Raw genomic sequence first — 15,159 nt, forward strand, 5'->3', positions numbered from 1 at the left:
TGGCTCCGCAGCGACCGCCGCCCGCCCTCCGCGTGGCCCCCGCGGCCGCCGCCGGGTGCGGCCGTCCTTCGTGGATGAGTCGCTGTTCGGCCGCCCCGCGGGGGCCCGCCCGCCACCTCCCGCCTTCCCGCCGCCCTGGGCGGCTCCGGCGGCTCCCGCTGCCGGCACGTCCCGGCCCGGGAGTCAGTGCAGGTGAGCGGCGGCTCGGGACGCTCCCTCGGCTCGGATCCCCGCTGCCCCGGGTTTCGGGGCTCACTACGCGTCGGTGTCCCCGGGGCGCCCTACGGAGCCCCTCGACTCCCTCAGCCCGGGCTCGGCTTCCCCGCCGGCTCTCGGTCACTCCCCTGCTGATTTCCCCCACTCTAACGAACACGTGTTTCTCCGCTTGTCGCCCTCCGAGGTCCCGAAGCCACGCTCCGTCCTTCTGTGACGAGTCTCTGTTTGGTGCCAAGCCCCAGGGTCCCGCCTGGGCAGCTCCACGGATGAGGAAAGAAGATGTAGCCAAGCTCCATACGCTGCTCTGGAGCCCCCCGCCTGCCCCCCGAAACCAGCCTGGCCTTTCCCCACACTGCAGGGGGCCTCCCCTGCGAGCCGTCCACCCACCGGCCTCCGCGCCTCCGGCCACATCTGAGCCCGTCCACAAGGAGAAGTTGTGTGGCTGGAGGCATCCCAGCAGCGATGCTTGCTCCAAAGGCTGGGGGGCTCCTGGCAGAGGACGTTCCCAGTCTGTCATCCGGCTGAGCGCCCCCATGGACAGGATTTGCCTGTCTTCCAGCCCCGGCACAGAAAGGTGGAAAAACCAGAGCACTCCGACAACCCCTGCTGCCCCCCAGGGCCCTCCGATGAGGGGTCGGTCCAGCAGCGTGTCTGGATCACCTGTGCTCAGGAATGCCAAGGCAGCAAGTGGCTGCAAACCCAGACCCCCCTGGAAGTGATCCAAATGACCCTCTGGATGTACATACAGCCTTAGTCTACCTGAGACCTCCCTGTGACCAAGCCCACAAGAACCCTGGGCTTTTCCGTGGCTGGAAATGAAGGATGGGGCTGTTCCATGCTGGAAGACAAGCCAGGAGCCAAAGGTGACCACAGTGCTGGGAGCAGTGACCTTCTTGTTTAGGGCACAACTGCACGGCACCAGAGTGGGATAGCCTTGGTGGGAACAGCTGTTTCCCTTGATGTCCAGTGGTTGTCAGAGGAGGTGTGGTAACACAGCAGGTTCCTGCTGTCTGGGAAATCCAAGTGGGAGGTTGGAGCAGCAGGAGACAGGAGTGTCCACAGTGCAGTCCAGGCGCGGGTACATGGACAGCGTAGCTCCATGGGGACAGGCAGGGCTGAGCTCCATGGAGCTCCCAGAACAGGGGGTGTTGCTGGGGTGGGGTCCCAGGTGAGTAGCTAGGGCAGTTGAGGTGTGAGGACCTTTGCTGACCACATATGGTGAGAGCAGTCCTGCTCCATCCTGCCTGTGCTTGTGCCTGTGGGAGTACAGGAGATCCCTGGTCCGACCTGCTCAAGGCAGGTCCAGTCAGGTGGTGGAAACCCCTAGGAACAGAGGCTGCACAGCCTTGCTGATCCCCTTCCCACTGCTCCACTGTCCTCAGGGTGAACATTCTCCCTGTATCCAGTCAGAGCCTTTTTAGTTTGATTTTTGTGTCTGTTCTCTCATTCTGCACCTGAGCACAAAACTTGGCCCAACCCTCATGGTCGCCTACTCTTTGCAGGTATTGAGAGGCTGCTCTGAGGCCCCCCAAAAGGTTCCCTTCTCCAGGAAATGAGCACCATTCCCTCTGCCTCTAGGCACAGGATGTGCCTTGGTGTCTCCCTGCTGTCCTTGCTTCATGTCACCAACACCTTATGGACTCCTCTGGCAAAGCAGGACAAGGGAGGACAAGCACAGAGGTGAGGAAAGCGTTGCCCTGCGTCCTGCTGGCAGTGGGATGGTCCTAGCCTGGATGGCGTTTGTGACAGAGAAGGATCTGCACAGGGATTTTGGCAGCTCGTGGTGATGAGGAGGTGCTGAGCAGATACATAATTGTGTGGCTGGTGCTGAGGGTTGTGAGGTGCTCACAGCAGTGCCATGATGTCACCAAATAAATGCTCCAAGGCAAATCTGGGATCTGTGGGATGCTGCTGAGTGATCTGAGCACCTCCAAAGCTCCTCCACTTCCTTTCCTGAGGTGGGAAAAAGCAGCTCTGTCTATATGGAGGCAGATAAAGGACGTGGGGTGGGTGACTTGGGGTTTGCAGTCACTGCTCCCTGGGGAGGGAGGCTGCGATGAGGAGCTGCTGAGGTTACTGGGAGAGTTTAGTAACTCCTGTAACACTCAAACACGCCGAGGGAAACACTCAAATTCACTCAAGGCCACACCAAGCCAGGTTAAGAGCATCATTCTGCCCTCAGAAATTATTTTATTGCACCTTCAGCAGCAGCAGTATCAGGTCTTGAACCACTCCAGCACGTGGAGCTGGAGCCAGCCAGGAGCCTGCACTGACTGGAATTTCTGCTTATTTCTTTGGCTGATAGGAAGCAAGAATAACCTGATGTTATTAAAACCTGAGAAGGTGGGTAAGGATCGTTGTGATTAGTTCCAAGCTCTCAGATCTCTCCCTATGCTTCCCATTGAGGCAGTCCAGCAGCTCTTCTCCACCTGGGGTAAAACTGGAGGGACATGAAACAATGGTGGCCTTCTCAGAGAAGGGGTTGGGAATGCTGATGTCAGTCCGAGCCTGATGAGCTGTGTTTGGGATGTGGGCACAATGACGTGCAAGCTGTGAAGACTGCTGGTCTCACTGGGCTGGGAGAGAGTCCGGATGTGATTTGGACACTAGATGGAGACAAGAGGGTTGAGGATTGACACAGAAGCAGGAACACCGTTCCCCGGCAGTAGGTGGATGAGCACGATCCAGTGGGGCGAGTCGTCAGCAAACTGGGGGAACTGCCCCGGAATCTAAGCAGCAGAAAACTGAAACAGCGCAATCTTGGGAGAGCTGGAGTCCTTGAAAGATGAAGCCTCTTAAAATGAAGAGAGATTTTATCTGAAAATCAAGTTGACAGTGGCCTGTGTGGCCAGGATTGGCCACTTTACCCCCACTGCTGTGCTCAGATTCCAAGGAATCAGTGGAGGAAACTAGAGCCCATCACATGAGCCACACTTTTCTGTCCCACACTGGCCCAGGTTGTCACCAAGGGTTTCCAGGAGGTCAGAACTGACATTTCCTTGCTATTTACACATGAGGACAACGTTGGTTAAGTATAAATGGGTTGTTTGCATTTTGTTCTGTGATTCTCACTCACATTGATGCTTCACTGCTGCCCTGTCCTCTTGTTCTGCCAGAGCTGTGCAGCCCAGCATGAGAGCAAAAGCTGCTCTGTTAATGCTGGAACTGGTGCTCACGTGGAAAAAAACCAGATTAAATCTGAATAAAATGAGGTGGAGGAAATGTTATTTCCTACGTCCAGATCCAGCCTGTCTGGTGTCACTGGTGCTTAGCTCAGGCCAGAGTTGATACAGAGGCCTGAATCAAGCTGGGGCTCCTCCCTGCTGCTGCTCTCATTTTTCTGCCTGCTCAGCACTGACATAAATCTCATTCTCCACCTTTGACTCCACCCTGACTCCTTGACTTGTTGCTTACTCGGGGGTTGAAGTTGTGTTGCTGCAGGGCTGCTTTCCACTGAAATCAGCAGAGCATTGGGACAGAGCAGCTGCACTCCAAAAACCAGCATAGCTGGCAGGAGCCAGGTGATAACTTGACGGAGGCAGCAGCCTGACCTTAACAGGCTTAATCTCCTGCAGGACCCTTATGAGAGCCAGTGCTCCTGGATACCCCTCACGGCACCTACTGTGCTCGGGGCTGGGCTGGGCTGCACTGCACTCAGGGCCCGACTCATTCCCACAACCAGCGGGGCCTGGGAACAGGGACGTCTCCATCCGGAGCGGGGAAAAGGGGGTGTCCCAGCCCAGGAGCAGGTTGGGGTCCCGGGCCTGGTCCCCTCAGGGGTCCGCAGCCGCTCCCGCCCGCGTCCCGCCGTTGCCCGGTGACCGCTCCTCCCCGGCCCGGGGGCGGGGCCTCGGCGCAGCCAATGGCAACTCGTGCTCCCCTCCCCTGGGGCCCACCCCCGCCGCCTCGGACCAATCAGCACCCCGTCTGTCTTGAGGGACAGCCCTTCTATCTAATGGCGAGGCGAAGTGCGTGAGGGGAGGAGGGGAGGCGGGAATAACGCGGAGCCGCTCGCAGGGGGCGGGGGCGGGCACGACGCGTGGATTGGCGGGCGTGGGGAGGCACCGCCTCTTGGGGCGGGGCCCGCGCTGTGACAGCCAATGGGAGGCGAGGGGCGGGGCGAGGAGGAGCCGCGTTGCTGCGGGCGCCGGTTCGGCGGGGCCGGGGCGGGCCGGGGGGCGCGGAGGGTCCCGGGACGGGCCAAGCTAGGCTGTCCCGGGAGGGTTTGGAGAGCCCGGGGGCCGCGGGCACGGGGGGCTGGTGAGGAGTAGGTTCACCCAGGGGTGGGAGGAGGGGGCGGGCGGGGGGGGGGGGGAAGGGGGCGCCGAGCCGGGCCGGGCCGGGCCGGGCCTCCCCAGCGCGGTGACAGCACTATGCCGGTGTCCCTCTCTCTGGACAGGGACACTGGCTGTGGATTGTCCCCGTGGCGCTGTCCTGGGCCTGCTTCATTTTTCTTTTCCATCACCTTTTAGAGAAATCCGTGACCTTGTGGCATCGCGCAGTTAAGAAAACGCCTCCGGGAGCTTCATGTGTGCGGACTCCAGGCGGCCTCCGGTGCTCCCGCGTTCGCCTCCCCAGCTGCGGTCCAGGCGCTTGGGCACGGCGGGGGACAGAGCCATGTGTGACGGGGACACTTAGCGCCATGCTGGCCCGGGATGCGTCACGGCCGCTGCTCCTGGTGCCGAGGGGTCAGGAGCTTGCCAAGGATCAGTTTCTCCTGCGTCCCTGCTGTCCTGCGAGCCGTGCGCCGGCTGGGATAGGCAGCCCCGGCCTCGCTTTGTGAATTGAGCTTTGGCATAAATCCATCGAGTCCGGTACCCTGCGCTGCTTTTGGGAAGCAAGTAACTCGGTCCTTTCTGGAGCTCTGGTGTCCGGAGATGGGTGCGCGCACTGTTGTGTCCGTGTGTCCAGCAGACAGCCCCGGGGGACGACTTTCCAGGCAGAGGTTCTGACACAAGAGTTTCCCAAGTGGAACTGCAAAAAGCGTTGTTTAAAGCTCCGTCAGCAGGAGCCTCAGAAGGGACGGCATGGCTGTGAGCATGGACGATGACGTTCCCCTCATCCTCACCCTGGACGACAGCGGGAGCAGCACCTCAGCCCCTCTGGATGACCTGGAGCGGGAGGAGCTGCCTAACGAAAGTAAGAGCACTTTGTCATTCCCCGCCCGGTGTTTGTCTCTTTGGGGTGGCTGCTCTTCCCGGTGAAACTCCCAGAGCCGTCGCTCAGTGTCCCGGGGCTGCCTGATAAAACCAGGTCAGGAAGTTGCTTGTTGTGCTGCTTGTTGCTCACAGCTTCCTGTGACACCGCGGGCGCTAGACAGGTCTTACCCGTGTTGTTTCTAACACACAATTTTGGGGTTTCCCTGTAGTAACCTGTGACATTAAGCCCTTTCCTGCACGTTGTCCCAGAGTGTCTCCTTCCCTTGGCACTGTCCCACTGCAGTTATCTCATGTGGCATTCTCCTAGCACCATAAACATCTGCCCTTTGTGACTTTTGTTTTGCCCGTTTCTAGTTTACGTTCTGATTTTTGCGAGAAGGGAAGTGTTGATAAATCCCTTCCACATTTTTATTGTGTTCGTGTCAAAGAACCTGGAGTATTTTTAGACAACATATTCATGTTGGCCCCAGCTGTTTAGTGGGGCATAGCCAGCCTGTGAGCACTGGGAGGGGGAAAACAACAGCCACCATAGCTCAGAAGCTTGGATGTCTCCTCAGTGTGTGTCTTCATTAAAGCCCTCACCCTGCAGCAGGTTGGATGTGGCCAGCAGATGTGTCTGAGCGTGTTCAGTTAGTTTCTGGTTGGTGTTACACCTCTCTGGATGTACCTGAGCAGTTTTGTCCAGCACATCCCTGTGACTTCCAGTTGACATTGCAGGTGCAGACACACTCAGGTCTTGTGATCCTGTTCCAGCCCTTGCTGCCACAGGTTGCACATTTGGAACAAATGCATCATTTCCTGGCCAGGCATCCCTTTTTTTCCACATTAGGCCTCTGTGCCATACTGCCTCTGAGATTAGATTCCTCTTGCAATAAGATGGGTTCCCTTAATTTTCTCCTTCTTGACTTCCCAAGTCAGGAATTAGTTTCAGATAATCAAGATTCTTCCTCCCTCCTCCTCCTCTGCCACCCCACAATGCAGGTCCCTGACTAAATTGCCCAGTTGACTTTCTCTAAGCTCTCTTTTATCCTTGCTTCATCCCATCTGTTTGTCTTTTAAAGTTTAGCTCTCTATTTTTAAGTTAAATAGAAGAGAGATTTCTTCCTCGGTCCACGGGTGTATTTATAGGATTCCTTGTGACTAATTTTAATCACTCTTCCCTCTTTCATTCCCCCGCCTCCCGTCCCTTCAAAGAAGAAGTTGGGTGAGGCTTAACAATTGCTTGAAGCCAGCACGACTGTGTTAAAGCACAGGCATGAGAATGAATGTATTAATAAATAAAATTTTCACATTGAAATACAGGGAAGTTGTTCAGGGACCAATTTTGTGCTTCTTAGAAGATTGCTGTGTGATTTTTGGGAACTCATTTCCTGGGATCCTTCAAATGAAATGTCCCTTATTTTGCCGTATGTTTTAATCACTGTTAAAGTTGGATTTGCTGCAGAAATATAAAGCTTATGCTGTGGAAGAGATAGGGAATGATACAGAGCCTTCTGAAGTCAGGGTGAGATGAAGGATTAGGAGGGGTAGGCTGGCATCAACAACTTGAAAGGCACGTTTATCTCTGGGAAGCGGGAAGCTTAAATCAGGGAGAGAGCATGCAGACACCAGCACTGGCAAAAGTAAGCTTGTTTAAAAACCAGGACGTGTGGTCTTCGCCTGCACAGAAAATCTGCTGTGAAATTTGTTGTATCTCGTGGAGGCTGTGAGGAATCAAGTATGTCCCCTCTGCTCTGCCTCCGCTTGGCTGCTGAGGACTGAAATGGCATTAGCAGAACTGTGTGATGTCACGTTTGCAGTCAGAAGCTTTTCTTTTCCAGGCAAAAAGAGTGTGTGAGAAGTCCTTGTCAGGGGAGAAAGAGCCTGCCAGGGTGATGATGAGGACACGGGGACAGGGAATGTCAGGAGGCTGTTTCCTTCTGGCTTTGTCTTCCCTTTGCCTAAACTCTCATAATTGAATATTCAGCCAGAATTTGGAGGAACAGCTCCCTTGTTACTGCGCCTGACTATCATCAACTCCAAGGGATTCAATGGCAGGTTAAACACAAAACTTTTGCTGAAGTGTGTCCCCAGAACAGGCTGGGACTGTTTGCAGTGAAGGACCCACCATCCTCTTCCAGGTGACACTGAGGGAAAGACAAAGTGGCTGTAGCTACCCCTTGTTCAGTCACATGTTCGAGGTTGGTAATAATGAAGTCTCACTCTTGCTTTGTGTTTCTGTGTGCACAAACTCCTCTAAATTTCAGTCCGTTCTCCAGCCTGTCACAACCATGTCACTAAGTGCTGTGTGGCTCAGTGTATCAGCTCTCATGTTTTTTTAAGGAACTTCTTGTGCTTTTAAATTTAAAAAAAAACTATCCATGGTGTGGCTTTGTTCCAGTCAGGTCTTTGGATAAATGAATTTTTAGTTTTGGATTCTTAGCATTGATTGCCTGGATCTGGAGACAAGTTTCTGGGTTGAAATAAGTAGAAACAGGGTTTTCTGAAAGCAAGCCTGTAGCAGATGTAAAAAGAAAGGACTGAAGTGCAGGAGTGAATTCCTTTCCAAACCTTGCAGGAGAGTCCTCTCCTGGGTAAGTGGGTGTCTTGGGGTTAGAATAAAAGAAAGCTAAAGGAGAAAATTGTGTGGAAAATTACATTCTTAAAGAAAATGTCCAGCTGCAAAAATTAATCTCCCAAATCCTCCAGCTCTTAAGCATTTAACGAGAGAAAATACTTGCATGGGGAGGAATACTAAACTCTGCCTTGCTTGGCTTGTGCTGGGATACAGGGAGCTCCCATGTGCAGCCCCCACAGAATCCTGCAAAGTTGACAAGAATTCAGACCACATCCAGAAAAATGTGGTTCCTGTGGTGCTGACGGTTTTCTGACTGCGCTGTGTAGGGGCTGGATAATTTTTCATTCTAGCTGAAGCAGCTGAAGGAGCCAGGGAGAAGCTATTGAATCACCTGAATCCACAGTAATGAATGTGACGCTGCCCTTCCCTAGCACATCTTATCTGAGCATCTCCATGTAAACTCCAATTAAGCTCCCCAGCAGCTGCCTGAGGGGAGTGACTAACAGGAAACTGAATTTCTGTAGGAGGCAAGAAGGGAGATGTGAACCTGGCATGGCCTTTCCCAAAATCCTGCACTGACAGTGATGAGAACCTGCCAGGGTTTAGTGATTTCCCATCCCTCCTGAACTCCTGGGAAATGTTTGAATGGAGTTCTCAAAATATCTCCCGAGTGCAGTGTCTGTTTTCCATCTACAAAGGTAGCGTGGATAGCCTTGAAACTCTAGGACAGTGCCTCTCCTTGAGCTGATGGGAGCTATAAACAGTAAATGAGTGCACATTGATTTATCCTGTATTAGATCAGATACAAGACTCTCCTTTGCCTCCTGCATGGAAATTGCTGCAGCCTCAAGTAGAGTTTCAGTGTGTTCAGAGCAGAAAGTACAGCTCGGAGTGTTGTACAGGGAACAATGGGATATTGTCTGTTTTCCTACACAATGGGTGATGGCAAGGGAAAAGAAGTCATCTTTCAACTCTGGGCTTTTACAAGAAAGCAGCTGCATCTGCTATTGAGGTAAAAACTAATTATTAGGGAGGTGGGGGAGCAACTGCAACAACCAAGAGTGATGTTTTCTAGAAGGATTGCTGGAAAATGGGAAGTTGTGATTTTGAGTGAGGTGCCTTTGCAATCTCACTTTCTGCTGCCTGAGAGGTGAATTGTCAGGAAAACCAGAGCCAGCCTGGCCTTTTGGAAAGGTGAATTATGTACACACATAATGTTCCCCTGTGCCTGGCACTGCTGGGAAGGAGCAGGTGGCTCAAAGAGTGTGAAGAAAATGAGATTTCTCTGTTGGTGAGGTTGGAGGGGCTGCTACAGGCATGCTTGGTGAGGAATGTGGGTAGGGGAAGCCCAGAGACTGCTGGTTGTGCCTGTAGAACAGTGTGTGGGGTGTGCTGGGCTTCCCAGAGGGCTGGAAGGGGCCCTCTGCCCTTGATTGGGACAGTTCCCTGACGGAATGTGGGATGGGGCTTTCAGCAAAGCTGTTCCTTTTGTAACTGGCTGGTGGAGACTCGTGGTGATTCTGAACACAGAATCTAATTACAGCATTAATGGATGTTGTAGACACCTAACTTGTCTTTTTTTTTTTTTTTTTAAATCCTTTACTAAGCCCCAGTTAGATACCTGCATATGGAACTGGCTTGGGATTTGGGGCAGTTAATGTTCTTTTGAGGCATGTGAATCACCTGGATTTTGATGTATTTGTTAACCAATGTGCAACCTGAAGTGACAGAAATCTCTTCTGTGTTGGATTTGGTTCCAGAACACGTTTGTATTGGCAGTGAGAGAATTAATTCTGTCCATGTACTCCACAGCTTCAGCCCATCTGGTCATGGAATCATCTCAGAGAATCCCTGAATGGTTTGTGTTGGAGGGGCCTTAAAACTCATCCTGTTCCATCCTCCTGCCATGGGGGAGATTTCCAGGTGTAAAACAATTCCCAAAGGGCTGGGGAAGCAGAGAATAAACACCTGATCTTTGGGAAAATGCTGCAACCACACAAACTCTTAGGACCTGTGCTTCTTGTGGAACCACTTGAACTGCTGTGGAAGCATTCTGGCTTTGCTACCTTTGGAGGAAAAGAGGCATTTCAAATGTCAGCCACTTGGTAGATTTAATAAATCCTTCAGGATCTGTAGGTTTTGATCCTTGTGTGGAAGTAAGGATTTCCGAGGTGGCTGTTTGGACTGAGGCACTGGGTATGAAATGCTGTAGCTAATTAAGGTGAAGAAATGAAGGGGATGAGGGAACAAGCAACTGCTTGCAATGGACCTGGCAGATTCCAAGATTTCTGACAGCCAGGCTCTTAAACAGCCTTTTGGATTATCTGGTGGCTTTCTTGGATGCTATGCAGGATATTTTCTCACGTCATGGCCCCTAGTTCTACCAATTTGCCTTTAATTAGTTCCAGCAGCAGTGCTTCTGCTGCTGCCTTTAGAGGTGAAGCATGGCCAGAGCACAAGACTGGGATCTCATTTTGGGAAGCAGTCTGGTTCTGCTGCTGGAGCAGCTCCTCCTTGCACCTGGGGTAAGTCATTAATGCCAATCTCACCTGGAAATGCTGATTACACTGGTGTGGGAGTGGACAGGTAGGCTTCATTCTTTTTTATGAAGAGATGCTGTTTTGCATTCCTGTACATGATTCATTTTTCTTAATATGCACCTGCTTAAAATTTATAGAGAGAGGAATAGTTTCCAAAGCATGAGTGGTGGTTTTGTGGTGGATTGCTGTTTATGCCTCTGAAAGTCTCATTTCTCTGACCTAACAGCCTTGCATTCTGCAGCTTCTGCCAGGGCTCCTCTAATCCTTTCCTGGCCTAGATGACTTATAATGAATGTTTTAAGCAAGCAAAGCGAAGCAAAACTGCCTCCGAGAGGAGCGAGGGGTGAAAATCTTGGAAAGGGAAACGAACACCCAAAACATAAGGAGATTATTGTTTTCTCCTTCAGTACAATTCGTTTCCCTGGGTGATGGGTTCTGTAAGCTCGGAGGAAGGAGGGAAATGCTGCCTTTTAGAAGATGTTGGGGATCTTTTGCTATGATGTTAGAAATAGTGAAAAATGTGTTTCTGCTCTGAACTATCCTCTGGAGTCTCACTTGTCCTGAGAATTCAGGTTTTAAGGCAGGGCTGTGCTTAAATACTTGGGTAGAGTCGGTACCTTTCTTTCAGGGGAAGCAGCACTGTATTGTCCAAAACTGAAAAGCATTTGTGTGGAGACATTCTCACCATGGCTCTGTGAACATGGTGCCTGTAGAGGAAGAACCACAAGCACAGTAAAGTACCAGGAGGTATCAAGGGCTGCAGTTATTGTGGGTATTTTTTCCAAGCCTTCCTTGTTTTCTGAGCTCTGCAGGAGAGCGGTTTGCACAATGCACACATTGTGTGTCTCACAGTAGGATGCTCTGTCAAACAGAATCTCTGCACTGTTGACTCTTTCACGCAGTGAAAAAAAAAATTCCCAGTGATTTTTGTCTTGAATGCCCCATGCTGTTCAAATCTGAGTTGGTAACTGCGTCTACAAGGTGGAGAAGACTTGGGTTAGTGTTCCATTATCCTGGAGTCAAATGGTTCTTTCTCCTTTGTCATCTCCTGGAGCACTGGAGATGGAGATCATCTTGCACTGTAAATCAGGAGGGATGCTGCAGAGTGGGACAAGGAGTCTGGAAGCTCCTCACTCCCTTCCTGAAGATGGGAGTGATGACCTTGATGCTTTGAGGGAGGGAGCCCATGCCCTTTGTGTGTCTCTTCTCCAGCACAACTCCCATCTTTTTGGGGTGAAAGCAGAAGAACAGGGTAGTCTTAAGTGTTTCCTCCCTGAGCTGATTGCTTTCATTGGAAAATGTGGGCTGAGGGCACGTGTCATGTCATCAGAGGGCCCTGGTTTTTTGAACAGGTGGTCCTGGAACTATAAAAGATGTTAAGGAGTTTGAAAGTGTTTGAGCTGCAATTTTAAATCGACAACTTTCCAGCTCTAACCGGTCACTCCTCAGCCACCACAGCTGACTTGGAAACATTTGGCTCAGGAAGCGGAACAACAGTTGGAAACAAATAGTGATTAGTTTTTTCATGGCTTCCCAGGGAACGCATCAGTTTGTTCGTTTCCCCCCTCATTTGTGGTTCCTGTGGATTTTTAAGGCACTGTAGATGCAGGATGTTCAGTTTAGCCAAGCCTGCATACTGGCAGATTAAAATGAGCAAAGGCTGAGCACGCTGAGTTCACTCATCATAACCAATATGATGCTTCTCAGAACTTCCTTTGCCCTTGGTATCTTCACCGAGGAATCCTGCCTGCTGCCGTCAGCCCCCCTGCGTTGAAATCCCATTTTACCCATTTGAATGCTGTAAGAAGTGCTGTATAAACTAAACAGGAGCATCTGTGAAGTGGTTAGAGTTGTTGTTGATTGCCTTTTCCTTATTGCCTTCAGGGGATTTAGGCTTGAATTTGCTGGAAGTAGAATTTATGAGCCAGAACGCTCCATTTCTGATCCTTAAGCTGGGAAAAGTGCAGTGAATTTGATCAGTCTTTTCTCTTGCCTCCCATGTCTCTGGCTTTTGATCTGGACCTCGCAGGGCTCTTCGTGTGTTTTCAATGTAATTGCTTTTTGCATGTGGAGAAGCAGCCTGGTTTTCACATGGCTGCTTGCTTTATGGGGAGCTGTAGGAGCAGCGTTAGGGTTTTGTCCATCTGCTCGCGGTGAGCAGTTCCGCAGGAAGCTCCTGCACCTGTGCTCCATCCGGGAGACAGGGAGGCGGGAAAGGCTGATCCATGGCAGCACCGTGGGCTTGCTGAAAGATCCTTAGGATGACAAGAGGGGATTGCTGTGGTTTGAATCATGCTGTGGGGGTTTGGAGCATCCAGCGCTGCTTTTACAATCACGATCTGGTGAGGTCTGCTTGGAACAAAAGGCTTTTCTTTTCTTGCTTATGTGTGGGGGAAGAAAATTTGGGATGTATCTCTCTGCACAGCCGTGTTAAACCCCCTGATTCTGTGGGGCTGGACATCTCAGCTACACTTTTGTTTCCTCCATAACAGGTGTGTGTCTGTATTGCCACCTGGGAATGCCTGTGTTTTATTCCAACTATAACTGTTCTGCAGAGAACACTTTCACTATCCCCCATGGATTTGGGAAAGTTTATGGCGCAAAAGCAAAGTGAATTTCCCTAGAATGCACAAATATGTTCCTGCTCTTCATTAACCGAATGAAGAAATGCCCGTAGAATTAAGGCTGAGTGATCAATCCTGCAAGTGGGAGCACTGAGGAAAATTTTGACATTTGGGTCAGCGGGGTGAAATGACCAAGTCAAAGCCCCTTCCTTTCAAATACAAGGCTGGTGGCCAGACCTTATCTCTAGTGGTTGCAAAGGAGAAGACTTAAACGTTGTAAATTTTCTATACTTTGAGGCAGCACAAATGCATAGAAAACAAAAATGTTAATGGAAGCTTTAGAGCTGTTGGAGAGGCAGCAAAAAGTCACAGTACTGGCATGCCTGGGCTGGCTAACGCGAAAGACTTACAGATCTGTAGATAAATATATATCAAATGAAGGAATAGCAACTGGGAGTGGAAAATCATGTCTAGGAATGTGGTCAGCAGAGTTAAAAGGTGCTCTAAAGGACTTGAGAAATAAAAAAAACATATTAAATGATTCCAGCTTGTCAGAAGTTCCAGGTTTAACACTCCAATAGTGCTAAAGGGAAGCTCAAGAAATACTGAATGTATTCTATATTTGCTGAAAAGCCAGATGACACAGTCATTGTATGACCTATTCTTCTATTCCCACAGTAAATAGAGATTAAACAGCTGATTCTAAAGGTTGACATTTAAAAATTAGCAGATGACTTTTGATTTCTAAGGCTGCAGCTGAGGCAGTCTGTACACTGCCGTGAAGAGTGACTTTCTTCCAGCCCCAGAAGGTGTTTTGCACCAGGCAGGAGATTGCAGGACAGCCAGCCCAGATTTCCAGGCAAAATAATGGGAAACCAGCAGTAGTTCTTCTAAAATCTGGATTCAAAGGACAATTTTGTGTGTTTGTAAGACTTTTGAAGTCAAAGTTGTCCATTTTCTGAAGATGTGGTTCTGTGTGAGGGCTGTAGGACTTGAAGTAAGGACCAGTTGAGGGAAAATCAGCTGTTTTGCAGTTGTCACGTTAATGGTTTAACTCCTTCCTTCCTCTCCAGCCAGTAAACAACCTCCAGTTCCTGCCAGCAGTGGTTTCCACCAAATGTGCAGAAGCCTTTTTTCCTAAAGGAGAACAGTTCCACAGCACTTGAGGCTGGGGTTTTCCCTGCTCCTTTACATGTGTCTTCCCCTGAAGTTGGCAGCTTCTCTTTCCTGGCTGAAGGACGAGGCAGAGGAGATGCAGCAGTGTTGTATTTCAAAGGAATCAGTGTGTTGGAGTCGTGTTCTAACACGACAAAACACAATTACCTCCTTATTATTGCTGCACCACAACAAATAACTTTAATTGGTCTCAGCCTGTCATGGTAAGATGTTGAGAGTTTGTTATTTAACTTCTAAATTTATGTCGTTTTCCTGCTATCCCTCTCTCTTCAGGGAAAAAGGGTCAGTAAGGCATATAGCTTATTACTGCCTTCTTCATTCTAGTCCTGCTTTGGCAATGCTGGAGGTTTGTTACCCAAATTAATCCAGATTTCTCCCATAAGGGAAGCGCTTCCTCTCTGCTTCCCACTGCTAACTTTGTGACTTCCCTGGAGAGCTGCTGGTGGCTGGAGCTGGCAGTCAGTCCTGGCAGCACACTGCTCCCGTTAAAAAGGCCAGATTGCAGCTTAATCAAACATCTTTCCAAACTGCATCAGGGAAATCCAAAGGCTCTGCTTTGGAGAATTGAAATGAGGAACGTGCTCTTGAACTGCTGACATTGTGCTGTTACCAAAGCCAAAGCAGATCTTTAATGTGTTAAAAGCAGGAGGCACTGGTTTCCCTTTTTGGAACAAAAAGAGGAAATTCCTTCATGTAACAGGATATGTTAAAGAAATGCTATAGCTGAGGGTGTCTTATACTGTCTCTTTCTGTTACTTCCTCAAAAATTATGAATTAGAAATGTGTGTGTGTGTATTTCACGTCTGGCCTCTCTCTCTGCCTTAGGCAGAGCTGTCTCTTTTATTTTTCCTTTTTGGTTTGGTTCAGCAAAAACTTAACTGTTTCCAATTGTTTTTTCTATTCATTAGTTGTTCCATAGAGCCCCTCAATGACTCAGATATTTAATT

At 50.3% G+C, this 15,159-nt stretch overlaps 2 protein-coding genes across 5 annotated transcripts in view; both read left to right on the forward strand.

The window, feature by feature from the left end:
* Nucleotide 1: 1 nt before the first annotated feature.
* On the forward strand, nt 2-2,497 carry RITA1 (RBPJ interacting and tubulin associated 1; the record flags this gene model as incomplete). Its single annotated transcript, XM_042031117.1, has 2 exons — nt 2-192; nt 401-2,497. Coding segments are annotated over 2 exons (726 nt in total), but the record flags the coding sequence as incomplete, so codon positions are not given.
* Nucleotides 2,498-4,300: 1,803 nt separating this feature from the next.
* Nucleotides 4,301-15,159, forward strand: part of TPCN1 (two pore segment channel 1) — a 42,367-nt gene continuing 31,508 nt past the window's right edge. For 2 of the 4 annotated variants that reach the window (XM_042031101.1, XM_042031106.1), the window contains exons 1-2: nt 4,301-4,366; nt 4,689-5,355. In XM_042031101.1, the coding sequence (XP_041887035.1) occupies nt 5,244-5,355 (112 nt within the window). In that variant the 5' untranslated portion in view covers nt 4,301-4,366; nt 4,689-5,243. The other 2 variants (XM_042031102.1, XM_042031108.1) reach the window with 2 other exon arrangements.

The sequence above is a fragment of the Corvus kubaryi genome, unplaced genomic scaffold (assembly GCF_017639235.1).
Source record: "Corvus kubaryi isolate FWS band 111438036 unplaced genomic scaffold, C.kubaryi_AGA036_p1.0 37337, whole genome shotgun sequence".
Taxonomy (NCBI): domain Eukaryota; kingdom Metazoa; phylum Chordata; class Aves; order Passeriformes; family Corvidae; genus Corvus; species Corvus kubaryi.